The 25,793-nt window shown below is 42.4% G+C and overlaps 1 protein-coding gene across 1 annotated transcript in view; it reads right to left on the bottom strand.

The window, feature by feature from the left end:
• Positions 1–7,975: 7,975 nt before the first annotated feature.
• The window catches only part of LOC126336323 (lens fiber major intrinsic protein-like), a 142,518-nt gene continuing 124,700 nt past the window's right edge, over positions 7,976–25,793 (bottom strand). The window contains exons 6-7 of the mRNA XM_049999885.1: positions 19,869–19,949; positions 7,976–8,767 (exon numbers count right to left, since the gene is read on the bottom strand). Coding sequence (XP_049855842.1) covers positions 8,600–8,767; positions 19,869–19,949 — 249 coding nt within the window. The 3' untranslated portion in view covers positions 7,976–8,599. The remainder of the gene's footprint in view (positions 8,768–19,868; positions 19,950–25,793) is intronic.

Here is a 25,793-nt window from a genome sequence, read left to right as displayed (position 1 = left end):
CAGCCCACCTGCTACAATACTCAACAGAGTGAAACCGTCTTATCCAGCATTTGTAAATGGAGAAGGGTGTCCTGGATGTTTTGGACGAGTTTGTCTGCTGGATACGCGTGATGTAAGGATTTGAGGGGAGTCAGATAGCGAGAGTAAATGTGGAGTTTCTCTGTATCTCATCTGATAGTGCCAGAGTGCACATTACAAATAGTGTAAGTTTGCTTGTGATTCATAAACTTGTGTAGCTCATCAGGTAGTGCCATTCCTTAGTTGTCAGCACATCGAAGGCTAACACTTCAGAAATCCTAGCTGTAATTGTTTTGTGAAAGCGCTTGTGTAGTGAATCGTCCTCTTTGTTTTAGTGATTGCAACGGAACAAGGATGATGGCTCATAGCCACCTCCTCCACAAAAACACCAAAGCCAGGAAGGGGGAGAGAAAAAAGGGGGAGGGAGGTGGTCACAGAAGTTTATATTCCCCTCTGACAGAAAGATCATGTGGTGTGCAGTACTTGCAGTGGTGAATGCAGTCCTTCCATCTAGAATCAATAATAATTTTAGCGATATGCTGTTATCTTTTTCCATGTAAGGATGCACCCTTTTAGCAGGCATATCAGCGCAGTCCGCGTTCCCTCCATTGGGCACCTCCAAGGTGAGATATGAAAGCTAAGTTGGAAGCTACAAGTCATTTCTTTGAGATCATGCGACTGTAGCTGACATACTTACGGAATGTTCTGACTAGACGCTCATACATGGACCAAATTGATACAGTACGCAATAAACTTAGAATAACACCGTGACTGCATTTTTAAATAAGAGTGAGTTCTGAGTTTGTTATTTCAGTACTCAATCTTTGCATTCAGACGAGTCAACGCATACAAGTCCACGTCCACATATAAACCATGTAAACGCATACATGCCAAAAGCAAACGAAAGCGGGAGTAGCAAGAGATACTATGAGTATTGTCTACATTGACTTCTGTACTGATATTATGACACATTGTAGACAGGTTGCGGTTGCCGCAGACACTAGCACGAAATCTGCAGTTTCCCCTCCCCCCCCCCCCCCCACACCGCTCCGCTGCCCCTCTCCCCCCCCCCCCCCCGTCGCCTCCGCCCTCCCCCCTAGCCGTCCAAATGCTGGCGGTGCACATTTTTGTACTACCAGGATTCTAAGAAACCATTTCATGTCGTACACCAGGACTCAAGCATCCGTTACTGACACTCGTTACAGAGTGGAACCCTGTGGGCATACTAAGATAAAAACACAAATAATCGTGGAGATTCACGCTGCTTATCTCCAACTGTGAAACTAGCTGTGGTGCTTGTTTAATATTGTACTATCATATTAATGTTACTATCGCTTATGTTCGACGTCAAGGTGCAACAACCACGCACAGACTGTAGATGGTGTCACTAACAGTGGAATGTATATAAAGCGTGTCAGGTGGATGCGGAAAACAGTGCAGTCTTTGTCATATTGCAGAAAGAGAACGATTAATCCTACGTTCAAAAGGGCATGATCATTGACTTTTGGGACAAGGGTGGAAGTATTTCCGAAACGGCTAAGCTACGTTCGTGAGCCACCTCGGTTAAAGTACAACGTGCATGGCAAAATTCTGCTATCCAAAATCAGCGCCGAGGCAAATGTGGTACACCACATGCAATAGATGACAGGAGTGAACAAGAGCTATGGAGGTGCGTACGGCGATTACACGTGCAAGTGTTGGGCAGCTGACTGCCCAGATGGACCAAGGAGCTATCAGCAGTATCTTCTCAATTATCGTTTAGTGAACACTGGTGCGTTCCGACCTCCGCAACAAGCGCCTGGTTTATGCGCCCTTGCTGACAGGTGTTCATCGACGACAATAGCTGGAACTAGCACGGCAGTACAGCAGCTGGACGTTCACTGAGTGACGACTGGTTTCCTTTTCAGGTGAATCACGTTTTGTGCTCAATCACACTTTTGGCAGTTGGCGTATACGCCCTGAAACGTTTGAAAGTAAACACCCTGCAACAGCTACAGCGTGGGGAATGTTTTCGTGGTATCCCATGGGTAATCTCTTCATTCTATGGGACACAATGGATCAACGCAAGTGTGCACCTGCCCTTGGGGACCATGTCCACCTCTACAAGCGGTTTGTTTTGCCTCGACATGACGGCATCTGCCAACCGAATAGTGCAAGTGCCACACAGGTCGCAGTGTACGTGCGTAGTTCGAAGAGCAACAGGATGAGTTTACCATATTCCCCTGGCCACGCAATTCCCCAGGTTTAAAGACAATAGCCAATCTATTAGACCTCCTTGACGGGCCTGTTCACACCATGGTTCCTCAACCTAGAAACCTAACGCATATGCCTACAGCACTGAAGTCAGCACGGTTCCACATCCCCGTCGATACCTTCCACAACTTCACTGATCCTCTTCCTCTATGTCTCGCAGCTGTCCGCTCTGCAAAAGGTGGCTATTCAGGTTTTTTGATAGGTGTTTACATTAACATGACTGGACAGAGTATAAAATGAAGAATTAAGAGCATTCCGTGGGTGCCTTGTAAATCTAAAACACGCCTAGGCATCACCAATAATGAGGCCAGCAATTGGCTACCATTTTGAGTTGTGGCTGGTATCTGTCCCATTTAACTGGCAGCAGGTAGTAGATTTGTGAGTATCCTGACACACATCAGGTCTCGAGCCATAGACTCTGGACTGTGAGTACATTCAGTTAAGGTCGACATCTATGTCTACGGAAACTGTTCCGGCGTATCGACAAGGGACGGCATGAAGACGAAGATCGCAAGAGCAAAGAAGGCGGTGAGACGAAGTCAGCCAATAGCCCGCTGACAAGACCCGCATCGCGACAGGAGCGCCCTCTAGCCGAAAAGAATATAAGCGCGGCTCCTGCCAGCCTCGGGCGGACAGTATTAGCACAGTACTAGGAGGGCCCTATGATGGCAGTGACGAGTGATCCACATCAATTGCTTTCATGGACCTTGTGTACAGCGAAGAACGTTACTTGTTTGCATGTCGCCCATCGCTCGTTACACCGTTGTAAATTCAAAGTTAAGTATTGTCAACTTTCTGTTTTGTAATTATCTGATTTGCTTGAATTGTTGAATAGCATTCCCAGAACGCAGCGTCCTTTAGACACCCTATGAGCGACGAGTGGGCAGGACCCCACAGGAACAACGGTCAAGTAGGAGGCAGAGGGTATTTCCGATTGTTCCTTGTGTTTCGGCTTCTTCCAGTTCTATTCGAGTATGGAGCACGGGAAGAATGATTGCTTAATCGCCTCTGTGCATGCTGTTATCACCATAATCCTGTCTTCGCGATCAATATGTGAGCGATACGTAGCCGATTGTAGTACATTCCGAAATTCTTCGCGCTGAAACTTTGTAGGTAGCCTTTCACTAGAAAGTTTGCGTTTACCTTGAAGCTCCTGCCAGCAAAGATTTTTAGGATCTCTGTGATGCTCCCCCATGGGTCATTTAAAGCTCAGAATGTTGAACACGTACAAGTAAAAGCAACATGAATAATCAAAGTTAATCCTATTTAGTACAGGTCCCAAAAACTTGAATAATGTTCTACTCTGCGTCGTTCGATTGGCTTTTAAGCAATGTCTTTTATAGACTGGCTGCAGTGTCATAGTATCCAAGCAGCGCACCGAACTCTTCCAGCTGTTTTACTGCGACGGATCCTTTGCGATCGTTCCGTTTCATATACCTACAGATTGTTGCACCTAAGTATTTGTAAGAGTTTACTCATTCCATTTGGACTCATGGAGATAGTAGTCATAGAATTCTACGTTTTTTTTCGTTTTGTGAAGTGCACAGTTTCACATTTCTGAGCATTTAAAGAGGTGACAATCTCTGCACCAGTTTGAAGTCTTATCAAGACTTACCTGAATATTTGTGAAGCTTCTTTCAGACAATATTTCATATACACGACTGTATTATCTGCGTAAAGTTTTAGGTTACTTTTAATACTGTCTGCAAGTTCATTAATGTACAACATGAACAGCAAGAGTTCCAACATACTCCCAAACAGCACGCCTGATGTTACTTCTAGTTTTATCAATAACTCTCCTTCCAAGGTAACATGCTGCTTCCTCTATTCCTATAAACTCTCAACCAAGTCACAAATTTGCCTTGATACCCCCCTACGACCATATTTCCAGTCATTAAGGGTACATGTGCTACTAAGTCAAACGTTTGTCGGAAATCAAGAAACCCTGCATCTGACTGCCCAGATCCATGATTTTCAAAACGCTTTTTGGGAGAAGCGTAAGTTGGATTTCACATGGCCGATGTTTTCGGAATCCATGCTCGTTGGCATGAAGCCATTCTGTTTGGGATACCTCATTACGCTAGCGCTCAGAATATGTTCTTGGATTCTGCAACATTCGTTAAGCATACAGAATGATAGTTTCATACATCACTTCTGCCACCCCTCTTGTAAACAGGTGGCACCTATATGGACCGGTTTTTTTGTATGACAGATTTACAGTTTTCTCTGTGATACAGTCACTTCACGCTGCCGACGAGGCGCGACATTCGATCACTCGGTCTGCCGCTGAAACCTCAATGAGTTTTCATAGTCCCTTGTCGTCGGAGTTACTCTAAACTTTCCCCTTTATTCCTTACCTTATTGCCGTGCTATGGAGGCTATTCTGCTCTTCTCCTTGTGTCGTAGAGAAAACGAACACCGCCACTCCGACAGTACCGGTTCTACATTTCTGTTACAGCCTCTGAACTGACGTGTAGTATCAAGAGCTCGTCTCAAGTGCTTTTAGAGGTTAAAACAGCTGCGCAAAATTTTGTCGGTAGAAAACGTACACTGTATAGGTATAACTGCGTGACTCACGTACACTGCAATTACTTAACTTCAGTTCACAGCCACTAGTATGATCATTTCAGTGCTGAGAGTTTATTCGTACACAAACTATAGTTAAAATTTATGTCACACCCTAAGAAAATATAACTGAGTAGTTATTTACGTTCACCACGCAGGTGAGGATGCAAAGAAAGAGGGGTGGAAGCATCTGAGCGCCATAACCCTTTTCCAAAATATAATTTGGTAAAGGTGTTTACGTTTCTGCGTATGTAAACTTTCACTCATTTCAGCTAGCTAATGGAGAATAAAGTAGCATGCTATTATTGACCTTATACCGATCACGTGACACATATTCCTCAAATTTTCAAATGCTATATTTGTCCGAATTGCAGTTTATTGGAAATTATTCTACATGTGTGTACAAATTGTTATTATTATATTGACAGATTTCATGTGTAAATATGTGTCTTGAAGACAATTGTTTCCCCGATACGACGAATTGCGACTGAATACGTGAACTCCTTATAATACAGTCCCCGAGGGTCAGCACTGCAGACACGCACTTGAGGACAAATACACCATAGCAAGTGTTCCACGTGGTCATCGTTCACGTAAATGCAGGCCTCAGCACAACTCCTCAACAGCACCCGTACACATTCCAATGTCCCAGGCATGCTCTGAATGCATTGATAACCACATTTCCCCAGAGTTCATCGACGATATCAACAGGACCGGAATATACTAAGGCTTTTAAGTATCTCCACACAAACGTATATGACAGGGTAGGTCAGGGAGTCCAGGATTTCACAGTATTGACGAGCCCTGAACGACATATTTGTTGTCGAAAAGCTGTTTACCTGTACTTAGATTTCGAGATTGATTATAAATTCAAACGAGTACAGTTGACCAATTTGTAACTTATGCCTCAGTTGCGGTGTTTCGAAATAAAGGTGATGTTACACTTTGAGATTCTTGTAACACTAGCATGACTGGACGTGTGCACACGTCATACAGGTAAATTCACTGACTTCTGGATATACGGGGTGTTCAAAAAGTCTCTCCGCAGTTCCTTACGATTGTTAGCCGCTCGTGCCGTGTGACTGCTCGGGTGCCTGGGTTACTCCCAACATTTCACGTTTCGTTTATCTCTGCCAGAGTAAAATAGTATCGTTGGTGTGTGTCGTTACGTGTTGACGTGAACGTTTAAGTTTAGTTCCTTTGTTCGTTTATTTCGTTTTTGCCACGATTAAAATGATAACCATTGAAGAACGTGTGTTTTTAGTCGAACAAGCGTTCAAAGCTGGCGGTAAATACACAGTTTCAGTTGGTCAAACATTTAATTTAGTTTTCCCGGAGGCAACACTCTCACATCGCGATGCTGTGCAAGATTTTATTAACAAATTTCGAAGTACGGTGTCAGTGACAGGTGTACCGAGAAGTCGTCCTCCTAGCGTTTTGTCTGAGGATAAACTACCCGATATTTTCGAGAAAATGTCCATGAGTACGAACAAGTCAATACGAAAACTCGCCCAGGAAATCGATGTTAGTGTCGGAACAGCCCACACACCTGTAAGGAAAAATTAGAACTTTTCCCATACGTTGGCCGGAGTGGCCGAGCGGTTCTAGGTGCTACAGTCTGGAACCGCGCAACCGCTACGGTTACAGGTTCGAATCCTGTCTCTGGCATGGATGTGTGTGATGTCCATAGGTTAGTTTGGTTTAAGTAGTTCTAAGTTCTAGGGGATTAATGACCTCAGAAGTTAAGTCCCATAGTGCTCAGAGCCATTTCAACCATTTTTCCCCATACAAAGTGACAGTCGTGCAAGAACTGACAATACTGATCATGGCAAGAGACTGCATTATTGTCAATGGTTCAAAAATTTCGTTCAACAAAATGGAAGGGACATTCTTAATGAAACGTTTTTCACTGATGTGGCGTAGTTTCATTTATCCGGGTACATGGACTCGCAAAATTCTCGTATGTGGAGTACTGAAAATCCATTGTGTATTCATGAGGAACCACTTCATTCTGTGAAAATAGGAGTCTGGATTGAAATTTCTAGACGTCGGCTTGTGGGTCCCATATTTTTCAACGAAACAATAAACGCACAACGATACTGCCGTGATATTCTGTACCCATTCATAGGATAACTTGTGTTAAGTGAAATACTGAACGGTTATTTTCAACAAGATGGTGCAACGCGCATACAGCTCGCGTTTCAATGTCACTGCTTGCTGATGTTTTTGGTGATCGCATAATTTCACAGGGACCTTTCCCTCCACGATCGCCTGACCTAACACCACCTGACTTTTTCTTCTGGGGTGCAGCGAAAGCAACTGTCTATAAAAACCGTCCAAAATCCATAGATGAATTGAAAACTGCAATATCCACTTCCACTGCTTGTATTACAGAAGAAAGGTTGCAGCTTGTGTTTCGAAACATGATTTAATGAATTGAATTGTGTATTCAACAACAGGGGCACTTTCAACATTTAATGTGAAAATTTGTAAGTAAAAATGAATGTTCAATAAATTAATAACTTGTATTTCACTGAGTTTCATTTCAGTATATTCACTGCGGCGTACGGCACGCGTTGCTAACAATCATACGGCACTGCGGAGAGACTTTTTGAACACCCTGTATCTTTAATACTATTATTTTATTGTTCTATTATCCTCTACTGGCTCCTCTCGTTTGTGCCTATAATAATCAAAACCTGTACATAAAATCCTAGGCACCTGTGGGTGACATCAGATTATGCTCGGGACAGGGGTGAGAGCCAGTAAAGACCTATTATCGCCAGCCACACAGCCTAACTCTGGACTTGCATCTGTCACTGTGCTCTGTTGAGCTAAAAACTGATGAGTTAACACATTGATTCTGTACGTTCTGGGACTCATAATCGTGATCCGTTACTAATTGTTCAACGGCTGGTTTCTCGATGAATTCACGCTCACTGAATGGATGTTTCCTACACAATGTCAGACTTTGCTTTGGGAAGCGAAAAGTTTTTTTAAAAATTTTTTTTAATATGAAGCTCTCTCACACAACTTGTAAGTCTCTCCCTCTCTCTCTTTTATTTATATTGATTTTTTTATTTGTAATTTAATTTTTTTTTACTTTCTGTGTTAGTATCAGACAGTAATATTCCAGGCAAACCTTATATGTGTCTTTTCATAGTACATTTACATCACATTTGTTACAGTGTTACATTGATACATCACACATAACAGAAACACAGTTTGAAAAAATTATTACACAAAAACATCACAGTATAAAGTTTCATATGGCTCAACGACCTGACGCAAGTCTTTCAATTGCACGCCAAATGCCCTCCACTGTGCAGTGTACAACTTCTAGCGAAGTACAGAAGTACATACGGAATAAAATAAATATTGACTCTTATCAGTTACGTGCGTAGTAGGCACTGAAATCTCATCGCAAAGTGCGAGACACTATGTTCTTTTCTCTTATTTCACAAATGTTGCTTCTTCCTCTGCATTATTTTAATCGAAATCGTGTCTCTAGAACACGACACCATCGGCAGAGCCCAAGGGGCCACAGCTGGTGGAAGAACTCGGCTAGTGAGGCCCATGCTGCCTTCGGACTCCACTAGACTCTAGACGCTCGTCTCTGGACCCTACTATCTAGACCCTGGGCTCTATACTGTAGGCTCTAGACCATAAGCTCCAAACCCTAGATTCTGGACCATAGGATCTAGATCCTAGCCTCTAGGCACTAGATCCTAGGCTCTCGACTGCAGACCGTGGAGTCTAGGCCCTAGAGGCAGACGGCAGGAACGATGCACTTGCCGCCGACTGGCGCCTTGTTGTCAGAGCTGGGAGTGGCTGCAGGGGCGGCGTCGGCAGAGGAGGGCCGTCCACCCAGTGGCAGCAGGTAGAGCAGCGTCGCCGCGACGGAGCCGAGCAGCGGGCCCACCCAGTACACCTGCGGCAGGCAAAGTGGCGGCTCACAGTGCAGGGCCATCTGTGCTGGACGTCAAATCATCCCGCAGTACATTTCAAATGGTGGCATGCACATGGACCGTCAACAGGAAGGAAAGTCACCATCGAGGATTATGGGGAGGTAAATTGAAACGTTCGCATTGGTCAAGGGCAGGGTAGGATGAGTGGGGGAGGTGAGAGGAGGGCAAGTATGTCAACTGCTAACGTCTGAGGCTAATCTGTTCTCCGCCTTTTTGTGCATTTGTGTCTTCTTAATTTTTATATTATTGTCTGCTTTCTTTTGCGAGACAGTGAAAAGGTTCCGTGAGACCTAGATATCTTTCCTATGATTTAGATTTTACAACACATGGACAAAGAAAAAGTTAACCCAGCACAAATGCAATAACTTAAATAAACTGGCGTTTATAAATGAAGAGATGTGTTTCTGACACAGAAATCTTAGAAAAAGTCCACATGGGACTTACTTGAAAAGTTGCTTGGAAATATTAACTTGAAATGAAAAAGACTATTAATTGTTGCACTTCTGCACTTTGATCTGAATTCCAAAGTTTTATTAGTGTTCATTTCTTGGGAAAGTGTTTGAACTTGAGTATAACCCCCAGTTACTATCGTGGGGTAATGTTTGACCGCAGCATAAGCATTATCTTATTTATCACAGGAATGGCTCCACTCTTGCGCAAAGATTGTATGTCTTCTCTTCGAAGTCAATTGTCTTCAAGGAAACATGTTAGTGCAAGTCGTGACATTGTTTGTTACAGAGTAATTGGATTTTGGGGTCACTGAAGACCCCAGGATAGTACTTACTTGCACATTATTTCTGACTATTCCATTGTGTATGATCATTAATATTTAAATCAGAATCATTTCACGCTTTCCCCTGTTTAATAATGCTACTAGTTTCATGTCCGTTGGTATTGGTTCCATAAACTGTTGCACCTAGTTCATTTAAGGTACGTCTTGTTAAGAGGCAATTGTTACTGTTTGCTATCTCATTGGCACTTTTTTGGTTGACTTACTAGTTAGTAGCACATTTATCTACAAGGTTAGATTACTGTGTTGTAGTGTGAACAGATACAAGGAAAGAGTTTAGTGTGTGTGTGTGTGTGTGTGTGTGTGTGTGTCAAAGAAGGTTAAGTTAACCTTTGCACTGCCTTCTCCTTTATTATATTGCTTGACACAAGAATGGCTAATTAGGCTGGCGACCGATATTAGTATGTAATGTTACAAGTTGCTTTTTTGGTGGGGGAGCGTCTGTTTCTGACCCGCCTGTTTACTGGTGGTTATACTGTGCTGGAGTGTTTCGGCACCGAATCCCAGTTTGTTCTGTTTCATTAGGTTATCTCACGGTCACAAATTCTCAAAAATTTCTCTCTGACGTTAGCATCAATTGCCGTTAAGGGCTACCGGTCTTACAGAAGGATTTTATTTAAAGAAAACTGTGGCAGTGATAAACACGTCTTTTGAAGGACAATGACAGTATTTTATATTTTTTTTAGCAGTTACAAAGAAAACAAAACGTAAAGGATAAAGTAAAAAAAAGGCATGCTGTTACGTCTTCTAAATATTGTGAGTGTGCGTGTACGTGTATACTTGCGTGACTAAATAAATGTTGGCATTTGGAGATGTTTTGACAGCACTTGGATTTTCTTTATGAAGGCTGAGACTGATGATAAATACAAATAAAACGGTATACTGCGTCAGTCACTTGTTTATTCTACCACTTCACATTTCGATGGTTCACATTATGTGCAGTTACATTCTTGGTGTTACTAAGGAGCACACGCATCTTTCATAGTAACGACCAAGTGCAACACAGGTTATATTTCGTCTTTTGAAGGGAAATCGAGTTGAAAGGAGTGATAATGTAAACATAATGTACAATGTAGAGCACATAAAACAAGTAGCAGTATGCAGCATCCTTTCGACACATCTCCAAAAGATGAAAGATAACCCGCCTTTCACTTTATCTGGCGCTATGAAAAAGCATCTGTGCTGCACGAACACCAACAATGTAACTGGCATGAACCATCGGAGTATGTAATGGGAAAATAAACGAGTGACTGACATAGTAAACTGTTTTATTTATATTGGACAACACTTCTTATTCTTTCAGTTTTCAGCAATGTGGGTAATGTACCATACAATTTTTGTCAATTTGCATCTGTTATGAATTAACTCCTCCCCCCCCATGAACCATGGACCTTGACGCTGGTGGGGAGGCTTGCGTGCCTTAGCGATACAGCTAGCCGTACCGTAGGTGCAACCACAACGGAGGGGCATCTGTTGAGAGGCCAGACAAACGTGTGGTTCCTGAAGAGAGGCAGCAGCCTTTTCAGTAGTTGCAGGGGCAACAGTCTGGTTGATTGACTGATCTGGCCTTGTAACAATAACCAAAACAGCCTTGCTGTGCTGGTACTGCGAACGGCTGAAAGCAAGGGGAAACTACAGCCGTAATTTTTCCCGAGGGCATGCAGCTTTACTGTATGATTAAATGATGATGGCATCCTCTTGGGTAAAATATTCCGGAGGTAAAATAGTCCCCCATTCGGATGTCCGGGCGGGGACTACTCAAGAGGATGTCGTTATCAGGAGAAAGAAAACTGGCGTTCTACGGGTCGGAGCGTGGAATGTCAAATCCCTTAATCGGGCAGGTAAGTTAGACAATTTAAAAAGGGAAATGGATAGGTTAAATTTAGATATAGTGGGAATTAGTGAAGTTCGGTGGCAGGAGGAACAAGACTTCTGGTCAGGTGACTACAGGGTTATAAACACAAAATCAAATAGGGGTAATGCAGGAGTAGGTTTAATAATGAATAGGAAAATGGGAATGCGGGTAAGCTACTACAAACAACATAGTGAACGCATTATTGTGGCCAAGATAGATACGAAGCCCACACCTACTACAGTAGTACAAGTTTATATGCCAACTAGCTCTACAGATGACGAAGAAATTGAAGAAATGTATGATCAAATAAAAGAAATTATTCAGATAGTGAAGGGTGACGAAAATTTAATAGTCATGGGTGACTGGAATTCGGTAGTAGGAAAAGGGAGAGAAGGAAACGTAGTAGGTGAATATGGACTGGGGCAAAGAAATGAAAGAGGAAGCCGCCTGGTAGAATTTTGCACAGAGCACAACGTAATCATAGGTAACACTTGGTTCAAGAATCATAAAAGAAGGCTGTATACATGGAAGAACCCTGGAGATACTAAAAGGTATCAGATAGATTATATAATGGTATGACAGAGATTTAGGAACCAGGTTTTAAATTGTAAGACATTTCCAGGGGCAGATGTGGACTCTGACCACAATCTGTTCGTTATGACCTGTAGATTAAAACTGAAGAAACTGCAAAAAGGTGCTAATTTAAGGAGATGGGACCTGGATAAACTAAAAGAACCAGAGGTTGTATGGAGTTTCAAGAAGAGCATAAGGGAGCAATTGACAGGAATGGGGGAAAGAAATACAATAGAAGAAGAATGGGTAGCTTTGAGGGATGAAGTAGTGAAGGCAGCAGAGGATCAAGTAGGTAAAGAGACGATGGCTAGTAGAAATCCTTGGGTAACAGAAGAAATATTGAATTTAATTAATGAAAGGAGAAAATATAAAAATGCAGTAAATGAAGCAGGCAAAAAGGAATACAAACGTCTCAAAAATGAGATCGACAGGAAGTGCAAAATGGCTAAGGAGGAACGGCTAGAAAACAAATGTAAGGATGTAGAGGCTTATCTCACGAGGGGTAAGATAGATACTGCTTACAGGAAAATTAAAGAGACCTTTGGAGAGAAGAGAACCACTTGTATGAATATCAAGAGCTCAGATGGAAACCCAGTTCTAAGCAAAGAAGGGAAGGCAGAAAGGTGGAAGGAGTATATAGAGGGTTTATACAAGGGTGATGTACTTGAGGACAATATTATGGAAATGGAAGAGGATGTAGATGAAGACGAAATGGGAGATAAGATACTGCGTGAAGAGTTTGACAGAGCACTGAAAGACCTGAGTCGAAACAAGGCCCCGGGAGTAGACAACATTCCATTGGAACTACTGACGGCCTTGGGAGAGCCAGTCCTGACAAAACTCTACCATCTGGTGAGCAAGATGTATGAGACAGGCGAAATACCCCCAGACTTCAAGAAGAATATAATAATTCCAATCCCAAAGAAAGCAGGTGTTGACAGATGCGAAAATTACCGAACTATCAGTTTAATAAGTCACAGCTGCAAAATACTAACGCGATTTCTTTACAGACGAATGGAAAAGCTAGTAGAAGCCGACCTCGGGGAAGATCAGTTTGGATTCCGTAGAAATGTTGGAACACGTGAGGCAATACTGACCCTACGACTTAACTTAGAAGCTAGATTAAGGAAGGGCAAACCTACGTTTCTAGTATTTGTAGACTTAGAGAAAGCTTTTGACAATGTTGACTGGAATACTCTCTTTAAAATTCTGCAGGTGGCAGGGGTAAAATACAGGGAGCGAAAGGCTATTTACAATTTGTACAGAAACCAGATGGCAGTTATAAGAGTCGAGGGACATGAAAGGGAAGCAGTGGTGGGGAAGGGAGTGAGACAGGGCTGTAGTCTATCCCCGATGTTATTCAAGCTGTATATTGAGCGAGCAGTGAAGGAAACAAAGGAAAAATTCGGAGTAGGTATTAAAGTCCATGGAGAAGAAATAAAAACTTTGAGGTTCGCCGATGACATTGTAATTCTGTCAGAGACAGCAAAGGACTTGGAAGAGCAGTTGAACGGAATGGATAGTGTCTTGAAAGGAGGATATAAGATGACCATCAACAAAAGCAAAACGAGGATAATGGAATGTAGTCGAATTAAGTCGGGTGATGCTGAGGGAATTAGATTAGGAAGTGAGACACTTAAAGTAGTAAAGGAGTTTTGCTATTTGGGGAGCAAAATAACTGATGATGGTCGAAGTAGAGAGGATATAAAATGTAGACTGGCAATGGCAAGAAAAGCGTTTCTGAAGAAGAGAAGTTTGTTAACATCGAGTATAGATTTAAGTGTCAGGAAGTCATTTCTGAAAGTATTTGTATGGAGTGTAGCCATGTATGGAAGTGAATCATGGACGATAAATAATTTGGACAAGAAGAGAATAGAAGCTTTCGAAATGTGGTGCTACAGAAGAATGCTGAAGATTAGATGGGTAGATCACATAACTAATGAGGAAGTATTGAATCGGATTGGTGAGAAGAGAAGTTTGTGGCACAACTTGACCAGAAGAAGGGATCGGTTGGTAGGACATGTTCTGAGGCATCAAGGGATCACCAATTTAGTATTGGAGGGCAGCGTGGAGGGTAAAAATCATAGAGAGAGACCAAGAGATGAGTACACTAAGCAGATTCAGAAGGATGTAGGTTGCAGTAGGTACTGGGAGATGAAGAAGCTTGCACAGGATAGAGTTGCATGGAGAGCTGCATCAAACCAGTTTCAGGCCTCAAGATCACAACAACAACAACAACATGAATTAACTTTTGGCTATTAAGAAACTCTACTCTCATTGCTGTGTCTTTTACCAGTCTCCGTGAAGATTCATTCAAACCCGTCATCTTTGTGGTTTTTCTGTATGCCACCTTTCGCCACTCAGCAACGGGATGAATGATGTGGCATTATGTTGACGTTCCATCTACTGTGGGCAGCAGCATGATCTGATAATGACATCCCACTGACATCCGCTGTAGACCGACTGTTTAGTGGTGCAGACTTCTTCATAACAATAACGCGTCTCTCTTGAACAATTGCCTTAGGAAGTATGATGAATGAAATGTAAACTCGCGTATGATGCCAACGCCTTGCCATGAGGCAACTTTTCCTGGTTCTTGGGCCATCGCTGTGCATCGGTTCCCTTTCGGCAGGCGATATAACAACGCTACCATCTACGGGTCTGACGCTGAGTCACTTAATGTTGAATGGTGATTTTCATGAACCGCTCGAAGGACTTTCCATGGGAAGACCAGCAGGCCCTGTGGTTGCCAAATATTTTATGTAAGAGTTCGAGAACCAGACTAGGGGCTCGACACTCCAGGACCATACAGTGTGGAGCAAGTGCGTGGAGGATACGTTCACTGTGTGGACTGGTGGAGACAGGCATGGACTGAAAGAGGAGGAGGTCATGTATACCCCACTCGAAAATAACTTGGTTTAACTCATTTCCATTCAACTTATATCGATATCCAAATTTCTCAGAGGTTATGTGGAGGATAGAGAACGATACTGCCAGAAAAAAAATGTAATGCCTTCAAGGACTGTGTTCAGTGGCACCAGGGTATAATTCATATGTGCGTACTGGTGGGGCTATGGTGTTAGTGAATCATTTACCACGGTCATCAGTGGCCAGATGGCACTCAGGAGGCCTGTCTGTGCACCTCCTGTTTCGACTCTGCAGACTGTTACAGTTGGGTTGGGTTGTTTGGGGGAGGAGACCAGACAACGAAGTCATGGGTCTCATCGGATTAGGGAAGGATGGGGAATGAAGTCTGCCGTGCCCTTTCAATGGAACCATCCCGGCATTTGTCTGGAGCGATTTAGGGAAATCACGGAAAACCTAAATCAGGATGGCGATTGAACCGTCGCCCTCCCGAATACGAGTCCAGTGTGCTAGCCACTGCGCCACATCGCTCGATGCTGTTACTGTGCTGAGGTGAACAGTGTCTTCATCATTCTTTCTAGGTTGCAAACCATGCCCATCGACGATTGTGTAGACATGTTGAACAGCTTCAGCCATTTGAACAGTGTTACATTCTGTGCGTGGGGGAAGCTGGTGGATGTATCGACGGATTGCTGCACATGTTGGGCGCAATTTGTCGGTGATGTGTTGCTGCTTCCAACAGTGTGGAACAGTCCCACACCTGTAGACCAGGTTCTGGACGACCACGTAATACATGCACAAGTCAAAATCGACGCATCCTGCGAGCAACAGTGGCTGATCGAAGATGATCCAGGGGCGAAATCTGGGCACATGTTGCAAATGCCGTTTCATCATGGACCAGTGGCAGACGTCTACTTGCAGCAGGATTAAGATCACGCTTGCATCTGGCCGGGTTCTAAAACCAAAAACTTAACTTCTCCCGAACCGGCCATGAAGGCTCAACGGTATCGACCGACCGCCGTGTCATCGTCAGACCATAGGCGTCAGTGGATACGGATATGGAAGGGAATGTGCTCAGCACATCATTCTCCCGGCCGTATGTTATTTTAGGAGACAGGAGCCGCTACTTCTCAGTCAAGTAGCTCCCCAGTTTGCCTCACCAGGACTGAGTGCACCCCATTTGCCACCAGCCCTCGGCAGACCGGATGGCTACCTATCCTAGTATTAGCCCTGCCTGACAGTGCTGAACTTCGGTGATATGATGGGAACCTTTGTTACTACTGTAGCAAGGCCGTTAGCAAATGTGTTGACTGGAGAATGTAATGGCCCTCTGTTCTCTTCAATGGTGAGAGTAGGTTCCGTCTGTATGCAAATGATGATGATGTGTGTGGCACAGATATGGTGATATACCTCGTCCAGAGTGCATTCGCCCACGACAGACATGTCCCTTACCAGGCTTCACAGTGTGGGGAACCGCCAATTACAACTTGTGGTCGCATCTGGTGTTTATGTAGCATAAAACGACCAGTGCCCGCTACATTGAACCGGCTGTTATTCCCAAACTTTTGCCGTACATTATTATAGCAGGACAATGCACGTCCACATGTAGAGTTGCTTTGAAGAGACGTGCTCCTCATTGTGAATAGCTGCTGTGCCGAGCAAAATCACCAGATCCCGCGTCACATGGTGAAGTGAGAACTTACTCACTTTCCTGGGATTTCAAGAACCATTGCGCTGTTGCAACAAAAGGTGCAAGATTCTTGGGATAATGTATTCCTGGATGCTATTCGGCTACCTTATGATCGCCTGTAAGCGAGAACACACGCCTGCGTTGCCATCAGGAATGTAATGAGAGTTTTTTGCTATTTAAGTTCTTAAATAAATTGCATCACAGATGTGCTCTCAAATTTTCAGACGAACGTTTTACAAATGATGTATTTCTCTGAATTAGAAATACTGCTTAAGTGAAGTACTAACGACTAAAGTAACAATTTATTGTTGTTGCATTAAAACATTTTATGTATTTTGTTGTCATCGTTACTAAAATCTTAGGTATCTATCACACGTTCAAAGTGACGTCGATGGCAGTTTATATCTAAGAGGACACACGCGGAGTGAGGGAAGAAAGTAAGAAACTTTGACCCCTCCTCCAACAAAAAAAAAAGACTAAACGATCTCCATATCGGCGTTATTCTTACTACGGAAATACAGAACCGCAAATAGAGGTAGTTAGCCTTCCCTGATGCACAGATCATAGGTAGTGAGGTACTTGGCCGTACCATGTATTGCTTACATGTGCACGCCTGTCGCTATTTACGTAAGTTCTCAGATAATAATAAATGTCGTGTGACTAGGGCCTACTGCTGGGTAGACCGCCTGGTGCAAGTCTTTGCCGGCCGCGGTGGTCTCGCGGTTCTAGGCGCGCAGTCCGGAACCGTGCGACTGCTACGGTCGCAGGTTCGAATCCTGCCTCGGGCATGGATGTGTGTGATGTCCTTAGGTTAGTTAGGTTTAAGTAATTCTAAGTTCTAGGGGACATGACCACAGCAGTTGAGTCCCATAGTGCTCAGAGCCATTTGAACCATTTTGCAAGTCTTTCGATTTGACGCAACTTCGGCGACTTGCACGTCGATGGGGATGAAATGATGATGATTAGGGCAACGCAACACGCAGTGCCTGACCGGAGAAAATCTCCGACCCAGCCGGGAATCGAACCAGGGCCCTTAGGATTGACATTCTGTTGCGCTGACCACTCAGCTGCCGTGGGCGGACTGTTCTCAGATGATCATCAGAATCAAAAAAGGTGCATAGTGAAGATGCTTGTAAGACTTGCAACAAGGGAACATCCGCTGCGGCATTTCAGGCACGAAGTATAACACTCAGAATGTTTTCTGTGCAGACATGTATTTCCACGAAGGACATCGAAAGGGTCTCAAAGCCCAACACTCAGGGGAATGATATCTCTATAGAAGAAATTCGTGGCATGGCTTTTCTGTCATACATCCCTGGACAGGACTGGCAGTATGTCCTGTTTCTCCTTCTATACAGTATTTATAGGGATTAGGGCTACAATATTGATTGTGACCTGGCAAAAATAACATCTGCATCGAACCATACAAATGTTGGCTTGGTTCCTGCTTTCATGTGGTCTGTCAGGGGGGTCGATATGGAGCTAGATCAGCTGCTTAGGCCAGCTACTTTGTCTGGCATAGATTTGGTTCATGTTGGTGCTATCGGTACGTGGGACTTCGCAAGACATGCACTACATTTCAGTAGGAAAGAGAAGGGTAAACTGGATGGGATGATAGGAGAATCTTTAAGGGGGGCACTGAAACTCATGGGAGTACCTCTATTTTAGGCTTCAAAATTTAGTGAAATTAAGCTTAATGAGAAGCTCAGACTGGGAGGTACTAGGGATGTTAAAACATAAATATTCTCATAAAAATACACTGAAAAATAATATTTGTATGTCACAAGATTCTAATAAAAACACAGTAAAAAATAATGTTAGTACATTGCATCAAAATATAAGGGGATTAATAAATAAAACAGACGAGCTTCTTGTTTGTTTAGAAGATTTAAAACCGAGGATGGAGTTGATATACTATACCTGTCTGCACATCATAGAGTCACAGATATTGAAAAGGTAGATGTAGGTAGATATGGGCATTCAGTTCATGAAAGCAGAGACATTATGGAGATAGGAGGAGTTGTCATATATGCTAAAATCTGTCATAGTGTGAAAAATTTAGAAACTACAAAAAATTGTGTAGAGCAACATATAGAGGCACATACTTGTGAGCTTAAAGTAAATAATGGTCTTTTATAATTGTTCCCAAATATACGTCCCCATTGGCAAATTTTCTGCTTTTTTTGGAAAATTTGGATTCTTTGTTGTGTTGTCTGTCACACAGAGGGAAATAAGTTATTGTTTGTGGGGATTTAAGTGTAGGTTTTCTGAAGGAGTCCGACAGAAAGTTGTCCTCGAAGTATCACTTGGTTCTTTCAGTTGGATGCCAGTTACTGATTTTTCTACATGGGTGGTTCAGGAAAGCAGTACACTGATAGATAATGTTTTGTGGATCAAGATAAATTTCATCACATAAAAAATTTTCCTGTTAAGAATGGTCTATCTGATCATGATGTACAGCAAGTTAAGTACATGACATCGCTCCATACAATAATGCCAAACAGCGCTCCAAAATAGTGTGTTCAATTAACGATTTAACAATTGAAAATTTTAAGGAAATCTCGCAACAGTTAGACTGGGATGAGGTGTTCAGGGAACCTGATGCTAATTTAAAAATTAACCTGTTTCATTATACCTTTGTGAGTATATTTGAAATTAGTTTCCCTAAGAAAACTGAATATAATTGTAAGAAACTATCTAAAAACCCGTGGCTCACTAAAGGGATAAAATATATATTGTAAACAGAAAAAGGAAACGTATGTTACAGTTAGGAGTAATGATCCATAAACAGTGAACATTATAAAAACTACTGCACTGTATTAAGAAAAAAAAATCCAGAAGCATGTGCATTATGTCTGAGATTAGCACACGTGATAATAAAATTAAAACAATTTGGAATATTGTTACAAGGGAAAACGGGCAACTGAGAGCACAGGAATACTGTATTTCTATCAAATTCAATGACAAATAAGAAGTATGAAGGGATGGCAGTAGCGGCTACAGAAATGCCTTCACGGCTATGCATAAGCGCTACCCACAAGCTCGGCTTGAGTCCAACTCGAGCTGTGGATGACAGATACAGTAGAAGGCCAGCCAGTCGTGTTTCGAAATATTATAAATCATAGGGCCATCAAGCAAAGAACCTTCAGCCAACATGTTCAGAATTTACTGCATAAGTCTCAGTGATTACATATCATCAAGGAGAATTTGCATGGTACCGGTAATTTGGAATGAACTGGAACTTTGCTATAGTGCTAAGTGAAGAACAAGAACAAGGGCATTTGTGCTTACCCAGTGATAGGTCCAGATGCCCGTCCAGAAGGCAGGAGCCAGGGATCTTGCTGGATTTAGGCTGCCTCCTGTGTAAGGACCCTGCAGAAAAACGTAAGAATTTTTTTTGTTATATGTCCATCCTTGTGACTGGTGGTCTACGGGACTTCGGCAGTTCACTGATGTAATAAAATGAAACACTTGTAGCCATCGTTGTAATACAATAAAATAAAATAACACCGAAACGACGGGTGCAGGTGTTTTATTTTATTATGCACTTAAGACTCGTCACCAGTAAGAAACAGGTGTGCAGCAGCAAATCTCATCACATGATGTCTCAACAGGCGGTTCAGTGTGCAGTCTGATGATTAGAAATCCCAATTTGTATTATGTGAAACTTACTTCTGTTAAAACTAGGGCTGTCTGGACAGTGTAGCCTCTCTTTCCATGAAGCATAGGGAGCAGTGGGTTGAATGGATCGCTGCATTCACTCGCTTGCTAGGTCAATGTGTTTAGAGCTGCGATAACAAGAGGGTCACATTGGTTCTTCTCCTTCCACGGCAGCCATTCAAAATACCTTTTAATTTATTTAACATGACCTGTTTAGGGTGATCGAGCTCCCTCTTAGATTGGACCAGGATTTCACACATACATTACATTTTCAGAATGATATTAAAATGATATATATATATATATATATATATATATATATATATATATATATATATATATATAGTGACTGAGTAAGTAGGTTAAACTGACTATGAACAAACAAAGTTAATACTGGCAATACTTGTACTACTCCTGTTGCTGCCACTAATACTGATAATACTACTACTAACAATAATTAATAATAATGACAGCAATAATAATAATAATGACATGTGTAAAAAGAATTTATAGTTGAAACAAAAACATATGTTTTCTGATATAGCAAGATCTGGGGAAAGGAAATTTAAGGAGACTGCATCACCTAAGAATACTGGGAAATGAGGAAAATCTGGTTGAAAAGAAGGCTGTAAAAGGGCATGAATACGTACAGTGACAGTGGTAATCATTGTTTTGGCTTTACTAGATATATCATTATCTGTCTTCTTAAGCTGGAGATGTTATTCATTTGTCTAAAATATTGCGGGAAGTTATTCCAGAAATGGAGTGCTGCTACTGAACAAGAATTCGAGAAAATGGCTGAAATATGGAGTGGAATGGAAAGGATTTTGCTCTGATGGGAACAGGTGTTTCTGCCATGTTGTTCAGACTAGAGCGTTAAGGTCGAGGAGAGATATGAGGGACAGTGTACATTGATAAGGGAGTAGAGAAGACAGAGTGTGAGAGAATATATGTGCTTGTATGCACACAGCCAGGATATCTGTGCATATAATGGTGAAATATCACAAAAGTCTCGAACATCACAGATATAACGAATACAGGCATTCATGTACAATTCCAAGCGCCACGTACATTCCTGAGAAAGAGCTTCGAGGATAACATTGCTGCAATCAGTAATTGGAAGTTTAAGTGGTTGTACAAATTTCTTTTTCAGGTCAAGATGGAAGAGCTTTTTATACTTCTGTAGGGCCGATGGCTTCTTGCACACTGCTGTTATATGCTCAGTTCAGTTTCGATTTTAATTCGAAGGAGAGAAGTTGATATTTTTCCCATGTAGGTTGAGAAGTTGTAGGGGCTAATGAGCCTAAAATGGCCAAGTAGTACCACCTCTTTTGGCTAGCTCCAGCTGTACCCGTGGTCAAGGGGTAGCGTCTTTGATTCATAATCAAAACGTCTTCGGTCCCGGGTTCGATCCCCGCCACTGACTAAAGTTTGATAAATAATCAGCGTTGGCGGCCGAAGACTTCCGGCATAAGAAGTCAGCCTCATTCTGCCAACGGCCTTAACAAAGAGGGCGGAGGAGCAGATAGAGGTTCAGGGCACTCTCTTGTCCTAGGGGTGGGAAATTGCCCCTAAAGGCGGAAGAATCAGCAATGATCAACGACATCAGGATGCAGAAGGCAATGGAAACCACTGCATTAAACACACGTAACGTGTATCCACAGGACATGTGGCCTGTAGTTGAAGAAGTGTCATGATGATCACTCCATTGGCAAAAGATTCCGGAATAGTCCCCCATTCGGATCTCCGGGAGGGGACTACCAAGGGGGAGGTTACCATGAGAAAAAGATTGAATAATCAACGAAAGGATAATGTTCTACGAGTCAGAGTGTGAAATGTCAGAAGCTTGAACGTGGTAGGGAAACTAGAAAAGGGAAATGCAAAGGCTCAATCTAGATATAGTAGGGGTCAGTGAAGTGAAGTGGAAGGAAGGCAAGGGTTTCTGGTCAGATGACTATCGGGTAATATCAACAGCAGCAGAAAATGGTGTAACAGGTGTAGGATTCGTTATGAATAGGAAGGTAGGGCAGAGGGTGTGTTACTGTGAACAGTTCAGTGACCAGGTTGTTCTAATCAGAATCGACAGCAGACCAACACCGACAACGGTAGTTCAGGTATACATGCCGACGTCGCAAGCTGAAGATGAACAGATAGAGAAAGTGTATGAGGATATTGAAAGGGTAATGCAGTATATAAATGGGGACGAAAATCTAATAGTCATGGGCGACTGGAATGCAGTTGTAGGGGAAGGAGTAGAAGAAAAGGTTATAGGGGAATATGAGCTTGGGACAAGGAATTAAAGAGAAGAAAGACTAATTGAGTTCTGTAACAAGTTTCAGCTATTAATAGCGAATACCCTGTTCAAGAATCACAAGAGGAGGAGGTATACTTGGAAAAGGCCGGGAGATACGGGAAGATTTCAATTAGATTACATCATGGTCAGACAGAGATTCCGAAATCAGATACTGGATTGTAAGGCGTACCCAGGAGCAGATATAGACACAGATCACAATATAGTAGTGATGAAGAGTAGGCTGAAGTTCAAGACATTAGTCAGGAAGAATCAATACGCAAAGAAGTGGGATACGGAAGTTCTAAGGAATGACGAGATACGTTTGAAGTTCTCTAACGCTATAGATACAGCAATTAGGAATAGCGCAGTAGGCAACACAGTTGAAGAGGAATGAACGTCTCTAAAAAGGGCCATCACAGAAGTTGGGAAGGAAAACATAGGTACAAAGAAGGTAGCTGCGGAGAAACAGAATAAATACTTCAGTTGATTGATGAAAGGAGAAAGTACAAACATGTTCCGGGAAAATCAGGAATACAGAAATACAAGTCGCTGAGGAATGAAATAAATAGGAAGTGCAGGGAAGCTAAGACGAAATGGCTGCAGGAAAAATGTGAAGACATCGAAAAAGATATGCTTGTCAGAAGGACAGACTCAGCATACAGGAAAGTCAAAACAACCTTTGGTGACATTAAAAGCAACGGTAGTAACATTAAGAGTACAACGGGAATTTCACTGTTAAATGCAGAGGAGAGAGCAGATACGTGGAAAGAATACATTGAAAGCCTCTATGAGGGCGAAGATTTGTCTGACGTGATTGAAGAAGAAACAGGAGTCGATTTAGAAGAGATTGGGGATCCAGTATTAGAATCGGAATTTAAAAGAGCTTTGGAGGACTTACGGTCAAATAAGGCAGAAGGGATAGATAACATTCCATCAGAATTTCTAAAATCATTAGGGGACGTGGCAACAAAACAACTATTCACGTTGGTGTGTAGAATATATGAGTCTGGCGACATACCATCTGACTTTCGGAAAAGCATCATCCACACAATTCCGAAGACGGCAAGAACCGAGTAGTACGAGAATTATCGCACAATCAGCTTAACACCTCATGCATCGAAGCTGCTTACAAGACTAATACACAGAAGAATGGAAAAGAAAATTGATAATGCACTAGGTGAAGATAATTTTGGCTTCAGGAAAAGTAAAGGCACGAGAGAGGCAATTCTGACGTTACGGCTAATAATGGAAGCAAGGCTAAAGAAAAATCAAGACACGTTCATAGGATTTGTCGACCTGGAAAAAGCGTTCGACAATATAAAATGGTGCAAGCTGTTCGAGATTCTGAAAAAAGTAGGGGTAAGCTATAGGGAGAGACGGGTCATATACAATATGTACAACAACCAAGAGGGAATAATAAGAGTGGACGATCAAGAACGAAGTGCTCGTATTGAGAAGGGAGTAAGACAAGGCTGTAGCCTTTCGCCCCTACTCTTCAATCTGTACATCGAGGAAGCAATGATGGAAATAAAAGAAAGGTTCAGGAGTGGAATTAAAATACAAGGTGAAAGGATATCAATGATACGATTCGCTGATGACATTGCTATCCTGAGTGAAAGTGAAGAAGAATTAAATGATCTGCTAAACGGAATGAACAGCCTAATGAGTACACAGTATGGTTTGAGAGTAAATCGGAGAAAGACGAAGGTAATGAGAAGTAGTAGAAATGAGAACAGCGAGAAACTTAACATCAGGATTGATGGTCACGAAGTCAATGAAGTTAAGGAATTCTGCTACCTAGGCAGTAAAATAACCAATGACGGACGGAGCAGACTCGCTATGGCAAAAAAGGCATTTCTGGCCAAGAGAAGTCTACTAATATCAAATACCGGCCTTAATTTGAGGAAGAAATTTCTGAGGATGTACGTCTGGAGTACAGCATTGTATGGTAGTGAAACATGGACTGTGGGAAAACCGGAACAGAAGAGAATCGAAGCATTTGAGATGCGGTGCTATAGACGAATGTTGAAAATTAGGTGGACTGATAAGGTAAGGAATGTGGAGGTTCTACGCAGAATCAGAGAGGAAAGGAATATGTGGAAAACACTGATAAGGAGAAGGGACTGGATGATAGGACATCTGCTAAGACATGAGGGAATGAGTTCCATGGTACTAGAGGGAGCTGTAGAGGGCAAAAACTGTAGAGGAAGACAGAGATTGCAATACGTCAAGCAAATAATTGAGGACGTAGGTTGCAAGTGCTACTCTGAGATGAAGAGGTTAGCACAGGAAAGGAATTCGTGGCGGGCCGCATCAAACCAGTCGGTAGACTGATGACCAAAAAAAAAAAAAAAAAGCTCCAGCTGGAACATCCATTTTGTGCTTTGCAGATGGTTGGATTGGGTTGTTTTGGGGCAAGAGACCAAACAGCGAGGTCATCGGTCTCATCAGATTAGGGAAGGATGGGGAAGGAAGTCGGCCGTACCCTTTGAAAGGAGCCATCCCGGCATTTGCCTGGAAAGATTTAGGGAAATCACGGAAAACCTAAATCAGGATGGCCGGACGCTGTGCAGATGGCATGAAGAATCTTTTATAACTAAGTCCGTGGTGGTGGGTTTTCTCCGAATTTATTTCAGATCCATGTTAAGCCATGTATTAGAAATATGTATCACACTCTCAGTTCACCCCAAAACATTCTAAATAATCGGCTTGAGCTACCCAATAAAAAATTTCTAAACAATTTTTCTTGGGCTCTCCACAGAAATTAAGCACAACTGGCCCCAAATACTCAGAACTCTGCAAAAAAGATCAAACATGATTTCGATACATAGGCCTCTACTATCATGATGAACAAATGTGTTGCTCTCATTCCACCCTCAATCTTTTTAATTTTGTATTTCCCTCAACTAAACTATTAACTGCAATGATTATCAAATGTCTGGATTTATAAATGTGTGTACCGATATGTTTAATTTATAGTATGTAATCGGTTGGCTTTAAAATTTTTCGTTAAAATTTCCGCTCTTTAATAATGGGTTCACTCTTAGACTACGAACATTTTTCTGTCATAAACGTGTTGCATTTTGCACATTCTACACATCAGCTGTGCTCTGTTTACATCCTTGCTCAGTAGGAAATGAATCATATCTTTGTGTCTCTGATTAATCGGTAATCTTTGCATTGTAAACAAAAACATCTAATGTATGGCACATGTGTGACGCTCAACACTGACATTAAATATTATGATGCATGCCACAGTAATT

Source organism: Schistocerca gregaria, chromosome 2 (genome assembly GCF_023897955.1).
Source record: "Schistocerca gregaria isolate iqSchGreg1 chromosome 2, iqSchGreg1.2, whole genome shotgun sequence".
NCBI classification, from domain to species: Eukaryota; Metazoa; Arthropoda; class Insecta; order Orthoptera; family Acrididae; genus Schistocerca; species Schistocerca gregaria.
Note: the sequence above shows the minus strand (reverse complement) of the source record. Positions and strands in the feature narration are given on the sequence as shown.